Source organism: Acinonyx jubatus, chromosome A2, assembly GCF_027475565.1.
Source record: "Acinonyx jubatus isolate Ajub_Pintada_27869175 chromosome A2, VMU_Ajub_asm_v1.0, whole genome shotgun sequence".
NCBI lineage: Eukaryota > Metazoa > Chordata > Mammalia > Carnivora > Felidae > Acinonyx > Acinonyx jubatus.
Genome location: NC_069383.1, coordinates 152,926,481 through 152,946,532, shown reverse-complemented (window position 1 = coordinate 152,946,532; position 20,052 = coordinate 152,926,481). Strand labels below are relative to the sequence as shown.

General features: G+C 50.0%; 1 protein-coding gene across 5 annotated transcripts in view; it reads left to right on the top strand.

The window, feature by feature from the left end:
• Positions 1–1,622: 1,622 nt before the first annotated feature.
• SLC27A1 (solute carrier family 27 member 1) overlaps positions 1,623–20,052 on the top strand; it is a 32,664-nt gene continuing 14,234 nt past the window's right edge. Inside the window, exons 1-2 of one of the 5 annotated variants that reach the window (XM_053219672.1) lie at positions 1,623–1,829; positions 3,298–3,465. In XM_053219672.1, the coding sequence (XP_053075647.1) occupies positions 3,299–3,465 (167 nt within the window). In that variant the 5' untranslated portion in view covers positions 1,623–1,829; position 3,298. Of the gene's footprint in view, positions 1,830–2,741; positions 2,872–3,297; positions 3,466–20,052 lie in introns of those variants that run through there. The other 4 variants (XM_027038298.2, XM_053219670.1, XM_027038296.2 and 1 more) reach the window with 4 other exon arrangements.

Below are 20,052 nucleotides of genomic sequence, written 5' to 3'. Positions count from 1 at the left end.
GCCGCCCTCCCCAGACAACAAAATTGGGGAAGTCTGAAACTAAGGGTACATGCATATTCATGAAAGGGCTTGGCAAAGGAGAGCCCTGTAGAGAAGTGGGGCAAAAGTCATCGATGTTTGAGTGTTCCAGGGGTTTAAACCCTGCAAAGATTCAAGAGTGTGGTGGGTCCATCTTTCCCTCTGAAACAGCAGCGGGAGTTTTTTTTACCACCAATGTATTGTCTCTGATGTGGTGAGGTTCTCCCCTGGCCAGGTAGTGGCTGTTTTTAATTCCTTTTGTTCCTTTAAAATCGTTAACTATGGAGGTCTTGTGATTTTAACAGATCCCAGGACGTTCTGCAAGAAATGTGGTTGGGCATTTCACAAAGTGGCTGGGGACCGAAAATGACTTCTCTTATGTTAAGAAAGTTACGGCTTGTCTTTCTTTTTCTTAATGTTTTTATTTATTTTTGAGACAGAGAGAGACAGAACATGAGCAGGGGAGAGGCAGAGAGAGAGGGAGACACAGAATCTGAAGCAGGCTCCAGGCTCCGAGCTGTCAGCACAGAGCGTGATGCGGGGCTTGAACTCACAGACTGTGAGATCATGACCTGAGCCAAAGTCGGACGCTCATCTGACTGAGCCACCCAGGCATCCCAAAGCCTTGTCTTTCTTTTTTCGGGAACCTCTCGCCCTATTTGCCTACACCTGCATCTGGAGTTCTGGCAGTTCCGGCCTGAAGAAAAAAGTTGGGTTTCCAGAGCCTTTTGGATTTGGGGATTTCAGCCTGAGGACCTATAAGAGTATCTCCAGGAGCTGTGGGCACACTTGGGAGAGATTGCTTGTCTGGGGCACTATTTAGTCAGGTCTCAGTAAACTCTGTAAGATGGAGAAGAGGAGAAACGGGGAGAGGAAGAAAGAGGAAGAGGAGGGGGGAGGAGGAGGGAAGCCAGGAGGGCAGGGGAGGAGGTAAGAGGAGGGGCCGGGAGGAGAGGGATAGAACAGAAGAGAAAGGGAAGGAAGTGGGGCGGGGGAGGAGCAAAGAAGGGGGAGAGTGGAGGAAAGGGGGAGGGGAGGAAGAAACCTGAAGAGGGAGATGAAGAGGAGGTGAGAGGGAGGAAGTGGGGAAAAATGAAGGAATCTGGGTCAAAGGAAGGAGGGGGAGGAGAAGTTTGAGGAAGGAGACAAGGGGAGGAAGAGGGAGAGGAGGAAGCGCAAGCCTCCAGGCCATGTTTGTGAATGAATGAATGACTCCCAACTCTAGCTAGTGTGACAGCTCCAGTCCTCAGTTTCTTGGCCTGTAAAATGGGGGTGATCACAATAGTGCTACCTGGCAGGATAAGAGTGCAGCTGTAGTTACCGGTCACTGCTGACTGCTGATCCCTGCCCAAGGAAAGCAGACCAGTGGCTGGCTCTGGGCCTGTCCTCCTGATCTGCCTCCTTGCCCCCCATTCCACCCACCCTGGGCAGCCGCAGGCACCAATGGTAGCACGTGGGAGGGGTGGGAGCCTGCCCAGCCCTGTCCTCCAAATGGCGCTGGAAGCCGGCCCTGGCCGCCTCCCAAGGAGAGCGCTGGGAAGGTCGGCCAAAGCAAGGCAGAAAACAAGCAGGGGTGGGGTGGGCAGGGGGGCAGAGGAGGGGGAGCTTGGAGGGAGGGATCCAAGGCAGTGGCCTACATGGGCATAGCGCAGGCAGAGCAGGGCCCAGGAGTCTGCAGAAACAGAGGGTCTGGAGGACCCACCTTCTCGGGCTAGGTTTGGAGTTCTCTGTCTTGGCCTCATCGTCCCCGCCTGAGCTTCTGGGAACCCACGGGGAACCGGCCAAGACTGAGGGTCTGTGAGCCGCTCCAGGTCAGCCAGGGACCAGGGTGGTGGGCAGTCAGGCGGGCGCTAGCCCGTGCCTGATCGGGAGGAGGGCTTTTGGGTCTCTGGGTGGGCATTTAGGACCTTGGGTACGGGAGGGTGTGGGGACCCTGGTGTGCGGATTTTGCCCTCCCTGGGCTCTTGGGGTGTTAAAGAGATTTAACTGACGAGATTTTGCGATATAGGTTTGGGATTAGTTGGGTCCTTGAAATGGATCATTAAGACAGATGGGGTTTAGAACCTTCTGAGGGTCCTAGGCTGTGAGTTTAGGACTCTTCGGGTCCCCGGAATGTGTATTTAAGACCCAAGAGGCTATGGTGCTTGGATATAGGACAAACTGGGGCAAGAATCCAGTACACACAGGCCCTGAGTGTGAACTGGGATTTTCTAGTGCCCAGGGGTAGGAATCCGTGTGCCATCTAAAGCTCAACCCGAAGCCACGCCCCTAGGCTGCGGGAGCACGTGCTTTCTAAACGCCGCGCGGGGGCGGGCGGAGGGAGGGCCGTTTGGTTGTCTTGAAGACAGCTGCGGCCGTCTCTGGGCCGTTCTAGCCCCGGGGTCTCGTTGGCCGTCGTCTCTCTGGCCCGGGGCCTCTCTCTATGGTCGTGGCCTCCGGAAAGAGGCGGGCCTTGGCTAAGCAGCTGAGGAGCTCCGGCGCTTGACAAGTCGGAAGAGGGCCTTGAGGCGGGCCTGGGCTGGCAGGTGGGGAGGGGCCTAGGGCGCTAGGTGGGCCAGTGTGGGGCCCGGAGGGTGACGATTGGGGTAAAGCTCGAGGGAGGAGCCAGTGGCCAGGGGTGGAACCTGTGCCTGGGATAAGGGGCGGGCGAAGCCCGGGGCTAGGGGAGGGGCCTAGCGTGGAACGGGCGTGGTATGCGTTTGTGGGCGGGACCAGATCGTTGACTGGGGGCGGGGCCAATGGGTGGCGGAGGAAGGGTAGAAGCGGGACTTCGGGGGAAAGCTCAGGACCTGTTGGCTGGACAGGCTTGGGAACGGGGAAGATCCTGTAACTGAAGACAACGGCTAGGTCAAGGCATGGGGAAGGGCTGGTCTAGTTACGGGGAAGCGACTGGGTCCGTGGTAGGGAAGAGGTGGAGCCCATGCTTGGAGCCAGGTCGTGAGGATGGAGCTTGGGTTCAGAGTCCAGCCTCTAGGTCAAGACGTGGGGCAGGGCTTGATAGTGACTGACGGAGGGGAAGAGCTGCGTCTGAGGGCGTGGCCTGTAATAATGATTGGCAAAGAAGCCTGAGGAGGGTTAGGAACCAGGAAGCCTGTATCCAACATGGGATGGGGGCGGGGCCCTGATCCAGGGGCGGAGCCTGTCCGGAACACGGCCAATTCAGGCAGGAGGGCGGGGCCCAACCCGAAGGCGGTGGCCTGGGCTCCCCGAAGAGGCGGAGCCGGGGCCGGGGGGCGGAGCCCCAGCGGCCCGCGGCCTCAGCGCTCTCCGCCTCCCCAGGATGCGGGCTCCGGGTGCAGGTTCGGCTTCCGTGGTCTCGCTGGTGCTGCTGTGGCTGCTGGGGCTGCCGTGGACCTGGAGCGCAGCGGCGGCGCTCGGCGTGTACGTGGGCGGCGGCGGCTGGCGTTTCCTGCGTATCGTCTGCAAGACCGCGAGGCGGGACCTCTTGTGAGTGCCTTCGCGGCCTGGTCCCCCGCCGGCTGCGCGTCCTGGGGGTGGTCAGAGGTGGAGGTTGCAGCGGCGGCGTTGGGGGGTCCTGAGGGCTTGGGGAGAGGGGTTTTGGATACTGGGGGCGAGGCTTAGGTGAGGGCGGGGTTAGGGGCGGGGCCGGGACCTGAAAGAGTGCCGGGTAGGGGGTCACTGAGGAGAGCTGCAGGGGACAGTTTGAGGGTCTCTGGAGGGAGATGAGTAGGTTTCAGGCTTCTAGGGGCTGCTTTGGAGACTTCAGGGGACTGGAAGGTAACTTGGAGATCTTTGGGGGAGCTGGTTGGGGTTCCAGAGAGCTGAGGCTGATTGGGAGCCCCTGGGTATTTGGGAGTCTCTGTGGGGACTTGGTGACTGTGACAGGCCTCTCGGGGCTCTTCAGGGATTCTGGTAGGTCCCTAGGGTCCCACAGTGGTGACCCAGTGGTCTCTGGGGGCTGCCAAGACACTTTGGGTTTACTTAGGGCTTTCTCGTGTGTGATGGATGAAGGGGCCTTTTGGGGTACCTGTAAGGGACTTTTAGGGTTCCTGAAGGGTGTGTGTCTCCACGGGACAATTTACCGGTTTCTCTGTGGCAGTAGCGCTCTTTGAGAGTTTGGAGTCTGTGCAGGATTTGGGGGGTTCAGGTTTTGTGGAGAGGTTGCTGTGTATTCCAAGACTTGTTTGGGGAATCCCTGGAGACTGTGATCTCACGCGAGGGGATTTTGGTGTCATAGGCAGGTATCCCTGGAAGAAGGTCTCTGGGGTGTCTTTGAGGGGCTTGCCTGAAGAAGCTGTTGGGGGGGGGTCTTTCTGGGTGGGGGGGAATAGGTGTCGTGGGGGATTCCCGTCCGAGCAAATCTTGGTAACAGTCCCCACATGGGAATGCCTGAGCACCTGCTGTGGCTGCGAGGCTGATCCTTTCAGGGAGGTGGGGGGACTGACCCATTAAGGGTGAAGAAACAGGCTCTGTGAGCAGCAGGGATGGTGTGCAGCTGGGGAAAGTTCCACTGCCAGTTGACTGGTTCTGAACCTTCCAGCACCCGTCCTTTCCTCTCCATGCGCTGGCCCCTGCCTCTGCCTTGGTCTTTCTGACATGCACATGTGAGCATGCACTCTGTTCACCTACCCTCCACGACCCCCATCCTCTGCAGGAAAAAGACTCAACCTCCAGCTGGACACTGTGACCTATCCTGGGATCTGCCCACTCTCCACTCCCCACCTCTGTCGTGTCATCTGGCCCTCATATCAACTTGCCTTGTCAGGCTCAGGATGTTCCCTCTGCCTGGCACACGCTGGACCTCCTCTTGCCTGGTGATGCCTTATGATGTTGCCTCCCTCGGGACCCTTTGCAGAATTTTCCTACTCAACACCTTCCCACGGTTCCTTGTTGCCCTTAGAATCGACACCACCTGAGGTTCCTGACTGTGTCCACAACCTCTTCTCCTTTCCTTTGTCACTCTTCCAGCTACACTGGCCTTGCTGTTCCTAAACATGCTCGGCCCCAGGGCCTTTGTACTTGCTGCTCCCTCTGCCTGGATCCCTCTTCCTTGCTATTCATTGTCATCATGCCATAGCTTAAATGTCATCTTAGAGAGCCCTCTCCTGACCCTGTGTCTCTGTACACTCTCCAACCTTGTTGCTCCTTGGCAGGATGGCCAATATTTGCTGAGTGCCAGCTCCATGCCAGGCACCATGCTAAACATAACTTCTCGAAGCCCTCCCAACAACCCTATGGTGTGGGTACTCTCTTGTCCCCACCTTACGGACGAGCAAACTGAGGCACAGCAAGGTTTCGTCGCTCACCCAGGTCGGGGGGAGTAGTGGGGACAGGATTTGAACCCAGGCAGTGTGGCTCTAAAGCTTGACTTGTAACCGCTAGCGACATTCATCGTTTGTAATGATCTTGTGTGTCTGGTTTATTGCCTTTTAATTCTTGAGTCTCTTTCCCCCCACTAGACGGCAGGCCCTGTGGGGACACAACGGAGGCTGTGTTGGTCTTAGTGTCACTGTGGCCCTGGCCTCCACATGGGGTGGCACATCGCAGGAGCACAAGATATGTTTGCTGGCCGGCACGCCTTTCCCTACCCCCCTGGGCTCGCACAGGCCCCAGCTCTGCCTCATTGAGCCAGAGTGTCTGTGCCTGGCTGTCCCCCCTGGGGATGGGGCAGGAGCTGGGTCTACTCGGAGGCAGCCTCCGAGATGGCCCAACGTCCTGGTCTTCACATTCTCCTATGATCCCCCCTGCTTTGAGAGTGGGCTGGATCTAGAGACTTGCTTCTAATGAACAGAATACAGCAAAAGAAATGGGCTGTTACATCCGAGGTTTGTAATATGCACGACTGTGGTGCTCTCTCAGATCATTCCCTCTGGAAAAAGCTGGCTGCTGTTATGCAAGGCAGTCCTGGGGAGAGGCCCACGTGAGTGAACTTGGAAGTAGACTCTCTCCCAGTGAAACCTTGAGATGACCTCAGCGCCAGCCAATACCTTGATTGCGGCCTCATAAGACACTCGAACCACACTGCTAAGCTATTCCTGGCTTCCTGACCTTCAGAAAATGTGTGATAATAAGTGTTTCCAGCTGGTAATTTTGGAGGCAATTTGTCACACAGCAATAGCTAACTAACACAGCCTGTATGGCCCTTTCCGTGGACCAGGCCTTGTGTTCTCACAGTCCGATAAAGAAGGAAGGGCGCCTGGGTGGCTCAGAAGGTTGAGTTTCCGACTCTTGGTTTCTGCTCAGGTCATGATCTCGCAGTTCGTGGGATCGAGCCCCACGTCGGGCTCTGTATTGACAACTTAGACCCTGCTTGGTATTCTCTCTCTCCACCTCCCCCTCTGCCCCTCCCACCTTTGCACTCTTTCTTTCTCTCTCTCTCAAAAATAGATAATTAACTTAAAAAAGGGGGCGCCTGGGTGGCTCAGTCGGTTAAGTGTCCACCTCTTTTTTTTTTTTTTTTTTTATTTATTGATTGATTTTGAGAGGGACAGAGATAGCATGAGTCAGGGAGGGGCAGAGAGAGAGAGAGAGAGGAGAGACAGAGAATCCCCAGCAGGTTTTGCACCGTCAGCATGGAGCCCAGGGTGGTGCCCAAACCCACGAAACGGTGAGACCATGACCTGAACCCAAACCAAGAGCCAGATGTTCAACTGACTGAGCCACCCAGGTGCCCCCTAAATGTCCGACTCTTGATCTCCACTCAGGTCATGATCTCATGGTTCATGGGTTTGAGCCCCATGTCCGGGCTGTGTGCTGACAGTGCGGACCCTGCTGGGGATTCTCTGTCTCTGTCTCTCTGCCCCTCTCCTGCTCACGTTCTCTCACTGTCTCAAAATAAATAAATACAACCTTAAAAAGAAAAAAGGGATGCCTACTAACCCCACTTACAGGCACGGAGAGACGAGGTCCCTTAACCGGGAATGCACAGGCAAGGAGGGCAGGGCACTGGAGTTCATGTTCTTAACCCCTGTGCTGTGGTGGGAGAGCTGCCTTTGGACCAAGGGTTCAGAAAATCTGTAAGCACCTGACTCCAGCTCTCCCACCTCGTTCTGTATCCTGTATCCGCGGCGTGAAATCTGATCACATTTATTCTTGTTGGTTTCTTTCTGCCCGGGTGTCCTGGAGCTCAGGGTGAAAACATGAGGGGGCAGAAGGAACAGAAGGATGAGAAGCAGTCTCATTCAGGAAGGGCCCAGAGGCGCACAGTGGCTTCTTTGTCCCCAGGGTGGGGGTGGCTTGGGCTGCTGCCAGGCCGGGGCAGCCCAGGCATGTGGCTGGGGCTGAGCACTGGAGTCTCCTGTCTGCCCACGTGGGTGTACTCCGGAAAGGATGGGGGCGAGGGCAGGACGGGACAGGCGGTGAGAGCTGGGCCCATCCCGAATGCTCATGTAACCTGATCGTGACCGGCTATAGCCTCAATTCCTGTTTCTTGCAATATCACCGGTGGACGGGGGGGGGGGGGGGGAGCCCTCCTTGCAGGGGCTGCTTCCTGTGGTTCCCAGCCTTGCTGAAGGTCCTTTCCCCATGGCTATAAAAATAATACCAGCTTCTGGGGTTCTTGGGGTGCTCTGTCAAGTTCACTCACGGGAAGCTCTTAGAGGAGAGCTGGGTACCCGGTCTGTACTCAGATGCGTTGGTGCTGGTTGCTGTCGGCTGGTGGGGGGAGGGGGGGCTTGGTGGCTGTGTAAGCGGATGGTTGGGAGCTTGATGGCCAGAGCCAGGGTGGACCTCAGCTCTGCCCCTTGCTGGCCCATGGAAAGTTGCCCTCTGAGTCCCAGTTCCTTTATCTGTAAAAATAGTCCTTATGTAATGTCTCTCCCTCAAGAAGCATGAATTGAACACCTCTTGTGTGCAGCATGGGCATATGTGGCGAATGCTTTATTAATGCTTTGTTAGGCCTCAGGAGGAGCAGAGGGACCCTGGTGGGGGTCCTGGTTCTGGGCTTCTGCCCTGACTTGCTGTGTGACCTCGGGCATGTTAATGCACCTCTCTGAGCACCCGCCTCATCCCGTCATCTGTCACATGGGAATTTTAGGACTCTGCTTCAGAGGGTGGCCATAAAGTTCGCACAGCGCCCGGCACATAGTAGGTGCTCAATAAATGCCGAGGCTGCTCACCTCAGCTAGTCTACTTATTACCGAACGGGTGGGATATCAGGATCTGACCAGGGAGGGCGTCTTCTGTCTCTTTCCCAAGATATAGTTACAGAATCTGCACAGACCTTCCTGCCGTCCGTGCCCACAGGTGGCCGAACATTCTCCGTCATATTTCTTAACTGGCACTTTCTTTCCATTTTTACTTGTCATTTTTACTTTTATGAAAGTCATGCAAGCTTCCAGATGAAAGATTCTCAGCCCTCTACCTCATAAAGCCACTGCAAACATTGAATCAACAAATACTGAGCTATCATTCCTAGAGGAAATACTGGGTTAGGTTTCTGCAAACCTCCTGTCACGACATTTTTATCAACCAATCAATACATGATCTTGTTTTATGTTTATTCTATTTAAAGACACCTCATTTTATAGAAGTTCTTTTTATTTATTTATTTTTTATTTTTTTAATATAATTCAGTGGCTTCCATACAACACCCAGTGCTGATCCCAGTGAGTGCTCTCCTCAATGCCCATCTCTTTTTGTTTGCTTTGAAGTAAGCTCTGGGCCCAACATGGGGCTTGAACTCATGATCCCGAGATCAAGAGTCACATGTGCTACTGACTGAGCCAGTCAGGCACCCCTATATTCCTTTTTTAAAAATATACTTGGGGTGCCCAGGTGGCTCAGTCGGTTAAGCGGCCGACTTCGGCTCAGGTCATGATCTCATTCGAGCCCCGCGTCAGGCTCTGTGCTGACAGCTCAGAGCCTGGAACCTGCTTCAGATTGTGTGCGTGTCTGTCTCTCTCTGCCCCTCCCCCACTCATGCTCTCTCTCAAAAATAAATAAAACATTTAAAAAAATACATATATATATATGCATATATATATATGCATATATATATATATGCATATATATATATTCTTGGGTCTCTTCGGTGACTCACTTGGTTAAGCGACCGACTTCGACTCAGGTCCCTATCTCGTGGTTCATGTGTTTGAGCCCCACATCGGGCTCTGTGCTGACAGCTTGGAGTCTGCAGCCTGCTTCAGATTCTGTGTTTCCCTCTCTCTCTGCCCCTCCCCCACTCGTACTCTGTCTCTGTCTCTCTCTCAAAAATAAACATTAAAAAGATATATATGTGTGTGTGTGTGTGTGTGTGTGTGTATATATATATATATATTCCTGATTCATTACCAGTGAACTGATGGCCAACAGCATTATAACTCATGCCCGAGCAAAACTTATCTAAGTAAGGCACATCTCAGCCTTCTTGCACTTAGGAACACCAGATAGCACTTTAGCGTTATTCCTGGGAGCCATTTTAAGCTTCAAAATCACCAAAGAAAGGACAAAAATGCAAAAAAAAAAAAAAAAAAGTGGCACTAAATAGACTTCCAAAAGGATGCTTATTTACAATATGAGCTGAAACAAAAAGGCAGAGTGCTGTCTTGTTGAACTAACCTGGGAATGTGCACATTGGCAGCACATTTGGTTTGTTTTTTTTTTTTTTTTGCCACTCTGTGTGTGTCCTCAAATGGTTGTGAAAGGAATATGAATATTGATTTTTGGGGATACAAATAAATTTTAGTGAGCAGGCAAATTTGCAGTTAAGAAATCTGTGAGTAATGAGGATTGACTCATAATTTGGCCAGGTAAGTAATCAATACTTACATTGTTTTGATGGTAACAGTGTTCTTAGTTGAGCCACTAGTATACTATGATCATTTTTTATTTCTTAACAACCTTTATGTGTTTTGGGGGGGTTATTACTTGCCTTTGTATTTGTTAGTTTTCTTTGCATTCATCTATACTTCAAGACCAAATGACAGTTGTGTCTGTCTTCTCTCATGACTTTTATAGCATAAGATGGGCTTTCAGTTTCCCCTTTTTTGGAGAAGTCTCTCTTCTAGCCTCCAATTTGTCCAGGCTAGGCTACTGACTCTTTGCACCTGGTGAACAGCCGTCATTCCAATCTTGATTCTAGCCACCTTCCTAAGAATTGGCATTACGTCTGTCTTGGGTTGGATGCACTGTTTCCTGGGTCCCTGGTGGTTTTCTTCTTTGGTTTACTCCTTTGATTTGTTGGAGCACCTTCTTATTAGCTTTGGGAGACATGTGGTTGAGAAGTTATTTTTTTGAGACCCTTTATGTATGAAAACATTTTTATTTCCACCTTCACACTTGATTGATGGTCTCGGTTTAAACTTCTAGGTTGGAAATAATTTTCCTTCAGTATTGAAGGCATTTCTTCTCACATAATTATTGTTGAGAAGTCTGAAACCCTCCTAATTCCTGATCTTTTATAGTGATCTGTTTTTCTTTCTGGAAGTTTGTGGGATCTTTTCAAGATGGTGAGCTATTTCCATCCATTGTATGGTCTGTTGTTTAGCTTCATGGCAAGGAAGTTTTCTTAAATGGTACTGATGATTTACTCACCTTTATTTCTTTTGTTCTTCTTGGAACACCTGTTATTTAGTACCTGGAACAGCATTTGGCTTGATAATTATTTGTTGAATAAATATTATGTTGGATATTCTGGGCTGGTTCTCTAATATTCTTTTCTTTCTTTCTTTTTTTTTTAATTTGCCATCTCCATCTTTTTATCCTACTTTCTATGATAGTTCTTCAAATACACCTTCTAATCTTTCTGTTAATATTTGACTTATGCCTGCAAGTTTAAAATTTTTTATTATGATCATTATTTGTTTAAATTCATAGACTTTATTTTTAATTTTTTATAGACTTCATTTTTTTATTATCAGTTTTAAGTTTACAGAAAAATTGATCACAGAGTACGTAGAGTTCCCATATATCCCCTTCCCATTCCCCACAGTTTCCCTATTATTAAGATCTTGTGTGGGGCGCCTGGGTGGCTCAGTCGGTTAAGCGGCCGACTTCGGCTCAGGTCATGATCTCGAGGTCCGTGAGTTCGAGCCCCGCGTCGGGCTCTGTGCTGACAGCTCAGAGCCTGGAGCCTGTTTCAGATTCTGTGTCTCCCTCTCTCTGACCCTCCCCCGTTCATGCTCTGTCTCTCTCTGTCTCAAAAATAAATAAACGTTAAGAAAAAAAAAGATCTCGTGTTAGTGTAGTATACCTGTTACAATTGATGAACCAATATTGATACATTTTTATTTTTACTTATTTATTTTTTAAAATTTAAATCCAAGTTAGTTAATATACAGTGTAATAATGGTTTCAGGATAGAATTTAGTGATTCATCAGTTACATATAACACCCAGTGTACATGTTATCAAGTGTCCTCCGTAATGCCCCTCGTCCATTTAGCCAATCCCCTCACCCACCACCCCACCAACAACCCTCAGTTTGTTCTCTTATTGTTTGTCTCCCTCTCTGTTTTTGTATTATTTTTGCTTCCATTTTATGATGTTCATCTGTTTTGTATCTTAAATTCCACATATGAGTGAAATCATATGATATTTGTCTTTCTCTGGCTGACTTATTTCGCTTAGCATAATACACTCTAGTTCCATCCATGTTATTGCAAATGGCAAGATTTCATTCTTTTTTTTTTTAATGTTTTTATTTATTTTTGAGACAGAGAGAGACAGAGCATGAGCAGGGGAGGGGCAGAGAGAGAGGGAGACACAGAATCTGAAACAGGCTCCAGGCTCTGAGCTGTCAGCACAGAGCCCGACACAGGGCTGGAACTCTTGGAGTGTGAGATCATGACCTGAGCTGAAGTCGGACGCTCAACTGACTGAGCCACCCAGGCGCCCCAAGATTTCATTCTTTTTGATCACCAAGTAATATTCCATATGTGTGTGTGTGTGTGTGTGTGTATGTGTGTATATATATATATATATATATATATATATATATATATATATATATATACACACATACACACACACACACATACCCCACATCTTTATCTATTCATCAGTTGATGGACATTTGGGCTCTTTCCATGATTTGGCTATTGTGAATAGTGCTGCTGTAAACATTGGGGTGCATGTGCCCCTTTGAATCTGCACTCCTGTATCCTTTGGATAAATATCTAGTAGTGCAATTGCTGGGTCATAGGATAGTTCTATTTGTAATTTTTTGAGGAACCTCCATACTGTTTTCCAGAGTGGCTGCACCAGTTTGCGTTCCTCTTTCTCTGCATCCTCACCAACACCTGTTGTTGCCTGAGTTGTTAATGTGAGCCATTGTGACAGGTGTGAGGTGGTATCTCATTGTGGTTTTGATTTGTGTTTCCCTGATGATGGGTGATGTTGAACATTTTTTCATGTGTCTGTTAGCCATCTGGTGTCTTCTTTGGAAAAGTGTCTATTCATGTCTTTTGCCCATTTCTTCACTGGGTGATTTGTTTTTTGGGTGTTGAGTTTGATAAATTCTTTGTGGATTTTGGACACTAACCCTTTATCTGATAATGTCATTTGCAAATATCTTCTCCCATTCTGTCTGTTGCCTTTGAGTTTTGCTGATTGTTTCCTTCGCTGTGCAGAGGCTTTTTATCTTAATGAAGGCCCAATAGCTCATTTTTGCTTTTGTTTCCCTTGCCTCTGGAGACATGTCAAGTAAGAAGTTGCTGCGGCCGAGGTCAAAGAGGTTTTTGCCTGCTTTCGCCTCTAGGATTTTGATAGTTTCCTATCTTATGTTTAGTCTTTCATCCATTTTGAGTTTATTTTTGTGTATGGTGTAAAAAAGTGGTCCAGGTTCATTGTTCCACATGTTGCTGTCTTTTTCCCCAACACCATTTGCTGAAGAGACTGTCTTTTTTCCATTGGATATTCTTTCCTGCTTCATCAAAGATTAGTTGGCCATACGTTTGTGGGTCCATTTCTGGGTTCTCTATTCTGTTCCATTGATCTAGGTGTCTGTGTTTGTGCCAGGACCATACTGTCTTGATGATTACAGTTTTGTAGTATAGCTTGAAGTCTGGGATTGTGATGCCTCCTGCTTTGGTTTTCTTTTTCAGGATTGTTTTGGCTATTCAGAGTCTTTCTGGCTCCATACAAATTTTAGGGTTGTTTACTCTAGCTCTGTGAAGAATGTTGGTGTTATTGCGATAGGGTTTGCATTGCATATGCTTTGGATTGTATTGACATTTTAACAATATTTGTTCTTACGATCCACGAGCATGGAATGTTTTTCCGTGAGTTCTTCAATTTCTTTCAAAAGCTTTCTATAGTTTTCAGTGTATTCTCAACAAGATACTAGCTAACCGGATCCAAAAATACATTGAAAGAATTATTCACCATGATCAAGTGGGATTTATTCCTGGGCTGCAAGGGTGGTTCAATATCTGCAAATCAATCAATGTGATACATCACATTAGTAAAAGAGAAGATAAGAACCATATGATCCTCTCTATAGATGCAGAGAAAGCATTTGACAAAATACAGCATCCTTTCTTGATAAAACACCCTCAAGAAAGTAGGGATAGAAGGATCATACCTCATGATTATTAAAGGCCATATATGAAAGACACACAGCTAATATCATGCTCGATGGCAAAAAACTGAGAGCTTTCCGCCTAAGGTCAGGAACACGACAAGGGGGTCCACTCTCCCCAGTGTTATTCAGCATAGTGTTGGAAGCCCTAGCTTCAGCAGTCAGACAACACAAAGAAATAAAATGTATCCAAATCAGCAAGGAGTACTCTATGGGGAAAACCCAAAGACCACCAAAACACTGCTAGAACTGACACATGAATTTGCAAAGTCACAGGATATAAATCAGTGCACAGAAATCCGTTGCATTTCTAGACACCCATAATGAAGCAGCAGAAAGAGAAATCAAGGAACTGATCCCCTTTACAATTGCACCAAAACCCATAAAATACCTAGGAATAAACCTGAGCAAAGAGATGAAAAATGTATACCCTGAAAACTATAGAAACCTTTTGATAACGTTTTTATTAACTAAAGCTCTTTTTTTCCCTTAGGGTTTACTCTGTGTGCTGTGCATTCTGTGGTGCCCTCACACTGTAATTTTCCAGGATTTTTTTTATTCCCTAAAGCTTTTTTTTAATAATTTTTTTTAATGTTCATTTATTATTGAGAGACAGAGAGACACAGAGACACAGAGAGTGAACAGGGGACGGGTAGAGAGAGGGGAGACACAGAATCTGAAATAGGCTCCAGGCTCTGAGCTGTCAGCACAGAGCCCGACGCGGGGCTCGAACTCACGGACCTCGAGATCATGACCTGAGCCGAAGTCAATCACTCAACCAACTGCCCCTACCCAAGCAGGGGAGGGGCAGAGAGAGGAGTGAGACACAGAATCCGAAGCAGGCTCCAGGCTCTGAGCTGTCAGCACAGAGCCCGACGTGGGGCTCGAACCCATGAACCACGAGATCGTGGCCTGAACCAAAATCAATCGCTCAACCAACTGAGCCACTCAGGCATCCCTTTGTTTCCTTTAGTTTCCGTCATCCCTAGTAGAGGAAATCCCCAGGGGTCCGATAATCCTTGGTTGTAAATCTGGTTAGAAGCTCTTGGCATGGGCATACTGGGGGGGGGGGTTGTCTTTTCAACTGCGAGCTTCATGATGGGGTCACCCGGCCAAGGGTGCTTTGCAGGAAACCATGCAGAGGAGACGAAGGTTGGGGGCTCATCATGGAATACGGTACAGACACTCCCTGGCTTCCAGTGGTTTGACTTACAATTTTTTGACTTAACGATGATGCAAACGTGATGTGCATTCGGTAGAAGCTGTACTTTGAATGTGGAATTTGGATCTTTTTCCCAGACTCCTGACAGGCAGTATGAGACTCTGTCCTGATCCTGGCCACCAGCAGTGAGCCGCTGCTCCCAGTCAGCCGCACGATCACGAGGGTAAACGACCCATACAGGCGTTCTGTACCCATTCAGCCCTTCTGTTTTTCGCTTTCAGTACGGTATTCAGTTAATTATGTGAGATATTCAACACTTTATTAAATAGGCTTTGTAGGGGCTCCTGGGTGGCTCAGTTGGGTAAGCGTCCAACTTCGGCTCAGGTCATGATCTCACGGTTCGTGAGTTTGAGCCCCGTGTCGGGCTCTGTGCTGACAGCTCGGAGCCCGGAGCCTGCTTCGGATTCTGTGCCTTCCTCTCTCCCTCTGCCCCTCCCTCCCTCTGTGTGTCTCTCTCCTTCAAAAATAAATAACATCAGAAAAAAATTTTTTGAGAAAATAAACTTTGTGTTCGATTATTTTGCCCAACTGTGAGCTAATGTAAGTGTTTTGAGCACGTTTAAGGTAGGCCAGGCTCAGCTATAATGTTTGTTAGGTTAGATGTATTAAATGCATTTTTGACTTACGGTATCTTCAACTTACGTTGCGTTTTTTGGGGTGTAACCCCACTGTAAGTCCAGGAAGATCTGTCTTATTGACTACAGTCCCCCTGTTGTATGTTACATCCCTGTGACTGATTTTATGTAGGGGCTTGCTTCCCAGACAGATTTCTACCCATTTCGCGCTGGAGTCCAGGATTCGGCTTTCTCCCACCTCCAAGGACCTTTCCCATTTTCCTATTTCCCATTTTCCCATTTTCCTAGTCTTTGTGTTCACACTTTTAAAAAAATCCCTTGACTGGGGCACCCGGTTGGCTCAGTCGGTTAGGCATCTGACTTTGGCTCAGGTCATGATCTCACGGTTTGAGTTTGAGCCCCCCTTCTCTCTCCCTCTCTCTCCCCCTGTCTCCCCCTCTCTCTACCCCTCATGGGACTCTCCCTCTCTCTCTGTCCCTCGCTCACTTGTGCCCTCTCTCTCTGTCTCAAAAAATTAATGAAAAGAAAAAAATCCCTTTACTGGCTATTTTGGGGGGAAACAGGGAAATTCAATGATCAGTCAGTGTCTGGGTGTTTGACTTGCCTGCTGCCTTTGCAGGAAATCACCCGTGACTTTTCTCACCTTGTGGCTCCTTCCTCATCCACCTGCGTCGGGGCCCCACAGCCTTCCGTTGTAAGGATCAGCCGTTGGGCATCGAACCCCTCCTAGACTACAGGTCGTTTGGGCTCTTTTCTGTCTTCTGCTCATTGGAAGCTACAAATGAATAGCAGGATCATTTCCCCCAGGTGACTTTAACCTGCCACGATCAATCTTCTAATTAGTGGAACGATCCAGAACCATGGAGAAAGCCCTGTTGCCGTGCAGTCTCCTCCCACTCTCTGCTTTGCCCACTCCTCTCTAGCCTGCTGGCCTTGTCCTTCCCACCTCCAGGCCTTTGCACTCACGGTACCCTCCACCTGGAATGCTTTCCCCCTACCGGCCGCGCTTTACCCACTGCTGGCTCCTTCCCGTTCTTTATTTTTATCATTTTTTAATTGTTTAAAGTTTATTTATTTTGAAAGAGAGAGCACACAGGGGAAGGGCAGAGAGAGAGTCCCAAGCAATCTTTGCGACGTCAGCGCAGAGCCTGACACGGGGCTAGAACCCACGAACCGTGAGATCATGACCTGAGCCAAAAGCAAGAGCCCAACTGAGTGAGTCATCCAGGCGCCCCTCCTTCCCATTCTTTAACATGTAGCACAAATGTCGCTTCCTCAAAGTGGTCTCCCCCCCCCCTCCCCCGCCCTTCCTGTGGATAAAGCTTTTGATCGCATCATCCTGTTTCCTTTTTAGGAAACTTAGCATACAACTATCATTGGATTGGGGCACCTGGGAGGCTCAGTTGGTTGAGTGTCCCACTCTTGATTTCCGCTCCGGTCATAATCTCACGGTTCGCGAGTTTGAGCCCCGCGTCGGGCTCTGTGCTGACAGCGCGAAGTCTGCTTGGGATCCTCTCTCTCTGCCCCTCCCCCCTGCTCTCTCTCAAAAATAAATAATAAAACAGTAAAAACAAACTATCATCGGTTTTCTTCGCTTTTTCCTCGGTTATGAGTTCCCTTCCCCTCCTTAGATTGTAAACCCCATTTGGACAGTGATCACGCCCACTTTAGTCACCTGGGTGTCCCTGTCCCTGTCGTGATGTCCAGCACGTGGTGGTGCTCCGTGGAGGGATGGTGCACGAGTGGATCAGCCCCTCCAGGGAGCTAAACTCTCGAAGGAGGTTTTTGGCTGCGAGTAGCGTGAATCTCAACTAGGAGTGGCATTGGCAGTAAAGAACAGTTATAACCACATGTAACATGGAGTTTTGACATGAGATGGCTTCAGGTTGGTCAGTTCCCAGTGCAGCATGCTGTCATTGACCCAGGTTCCTTCGGTCTTTATGCTGTGCCATCCTTGCTGCAAAGGCTTGGCATCTCCAGCTGGGTACCCTCATACCCTCATGCTGCCTGCTGTGGTACCAGCCATCACATGCCAGTGACAGCTTCTCTGGGTAGAGGAAAGGGAACATGGGACTGCCATGTCCCATGGTGCAGGGATTGTGGGAAAGGGGCTGACGTGTTGCAGGGAGGTGTATGGGCTGGGCAATGTTGGAGTTCAAGGAGCCAAGGGGGTCAGCAGACAGAGCCAGATTTCCAGGGCTTTGAACACTGAGCAGAGGAGTATCCTGCACAAAGACCCTGCAAAGACCCTTTTTCCACATGTGGTCACGTTCACAAGTTCTGGGGGCCAGGAATTGGGTCTATCTTTTGAGGACCACCATTCACCCCATTATACAGGGAGTGGGGCCTGGCCCAGAGCAGACCCAGGAGACCACGAAGAGCTGACTAGGGCACGGGCCCCGTTGTGTGCTGGTGGGGGCCAGGCTGGGCTGGTGAGATGGTCAGATTCTGGCCACTGTCATTTCTTCCTTCCATCCCCAAGGACCTCCTGGGAGCCACACCCCATCTGGGCTTGGGGGGATGCCATGTTCACTGTGACCTGCTGTGAATGTGTCAGATACTTCTCCCATCCTCTGGAGCCCACAGCCTAGTGAGGGAAAAGAATAACCGAGAAGGAAATGATAAAACATCAGACAGTGACCAGAAGGATCAAACGTAGGGGCGAGGTGGGGATAGCGAGGGACTCCTTGAACCAGGGTGGTTAGGGCACCCTGCACAAGTGGGCAGATGAGAGGGGCCACCCTTGCCATGACCTGGGGAAAGGAAGAGCACTCAGGTAGAAGAATACTTACAAAGCCCAGAGGCGGGATCTCTCTGGGCAGAGTAACAGTGGATCCCTTCTGGTTCAGCCCTTCTTCTTGGTTGGGCACTTAACACACTTCACACCCAATAGGCTGCTCTGGGCCCCACTTCCTGCTTGTAAATAAGGCAGTGGCAGGACTGGCACTTTGTTGAGCTGGATGGAGAACACCTTGGAGGTTGTTGGGTTCAGTCTCCTGATATTCCAGGTAAGGAAACTGAGGCCTGCAGAGAGGGCAGCGTCCGCCCAGGCCCCACTGGTAGGCGGTGGAACAGGATTTGAACTAAGGCCATGAACTCCAGGCCGCTTTTTCCTCCCTCTGGGCTGCGCTTCTGAGGGCTCCGGGTATCGCACGACTTGTGACCAGGTCACTCCAGTCTCTGCCTCTGTCTCCCCATGTCTCCTCCCCTGTGTTTGTGTGTTCTCTCTTAAAAAGACACCTGGGGGCCCCTGGGTGGCTCAGTCGGTTGAGCGTCCGGCTTCAGCTCAGGTCACGATCTCGGGCTCTGTGCTGATAGCTCAGAGCCTAGGGCCTGCGTGGGATCCTGTTTCTCCATCTCCCTCTCTCTCTGCCCCTCCCCCACTCACGCTCTGTCTCTGCCTCTCTCAAAAAGTAAATAAACATTAAAAAAAAATTGTTTTTAGGCATTAAAAAAAAAGACACCTGTCATTGGATTTAGGTCCCACTGGGGAGCCGGGATGACCTCATCTCATACTTCCCTTAATTACATCTGCAAACACCCTACTTCCAAAGAAGGTCACCGTCTGAGGTTTCCGGTGGACACGAATTTGGGGGGATGCTCTTCAAACGAGTACAGTTGTGCGCAGGCAAAAGAGGCGGGGCTGCATTTGATTCCGCCCACAGGATATACCAGCATCGTCCTTACGTTCCAGGTCCTGTGCTTCGTCCCGGAACCGTATCCCTGGACACAACAGACAGACAAACTGGGTGCTCGCTCTCGTAGAAATTAACAAAAAGTTCAGGAAATCGGTAAAGGAAGATGACGGGTTTAGAGTGTGATGACCGGCTCCGAAGGAGTGAAACAGGGCCTGGGAGTGTATCAGTTACCCGTCAGTTCCATGGCTGTGTAACAAATTACCCCAGAACCTAGAGGCTTAAGTCAATGATCAGTATCCTTTCCTGTGACTTCTGTGGGTCAGGAATTCAGATGTCGCCAAGATGTCACCATCTTATCTGCTCTGCTGTGTCTGGAGCCTCAGGTGGAAGATTCAGGATCCGGGGCCAGAATTACCCAAAGCTCTGTTCACTCAGACATGTTGTTAGAACCCCTATACGTGGCCTCTCCATGTGGTCTTGGCTTCCTTCGCTTACAACTCAGCGCTGGGTTCCGAGGTCCAGTGTCCAGAAAGAGTGTGGGAACATCCGCGTGCCTGGAGGAGAGGTACTGTCTCTGAGCCCCAGTCTTGGAAATCACACAGCATGACTATCGCCCCATTCTCTTCATTAGCAGCGAGTCCCTGAGTCTGCCCACTCCTGAGGGGTGGGGAAAATAGGACCTGACCTGCCTTTTGAAGGGACGACTGTCAAAAGAATTTGCAAGCGTGTTTTCAAACAGCTATATAGTGATCCACGCTAGGCAGGGCTGGGGAGACCTCTCCAGGCAGGGGACATTGGAGGTGAGAGGTAAAGGATGTGTAGGAACCCTGATGGGGAGGGGGGAGGGGCTTTGGGGCAGAATGTTTCAACAGTGGGAACCGCACGGGCAAAGGTCCTGGAGAACGTTCCCATCTCCCCACAAGATGACTCCTGCCCCTTTGCCATCAGTATCCCTGGCCACCCCAGCCCCCCGTCCCCTTCCTCCACCGATCTGACTTCTCACACCTGATCCCGATCAGCTTCGCCTGTGCAAAGTAGGTGCTCAGGTCTGGGGCCCTGAAGAAATCTGGGCCTCTGCACTGGTCGCCAGGGAGGGGCGGGATGCTGGGCTCCAGGGTCA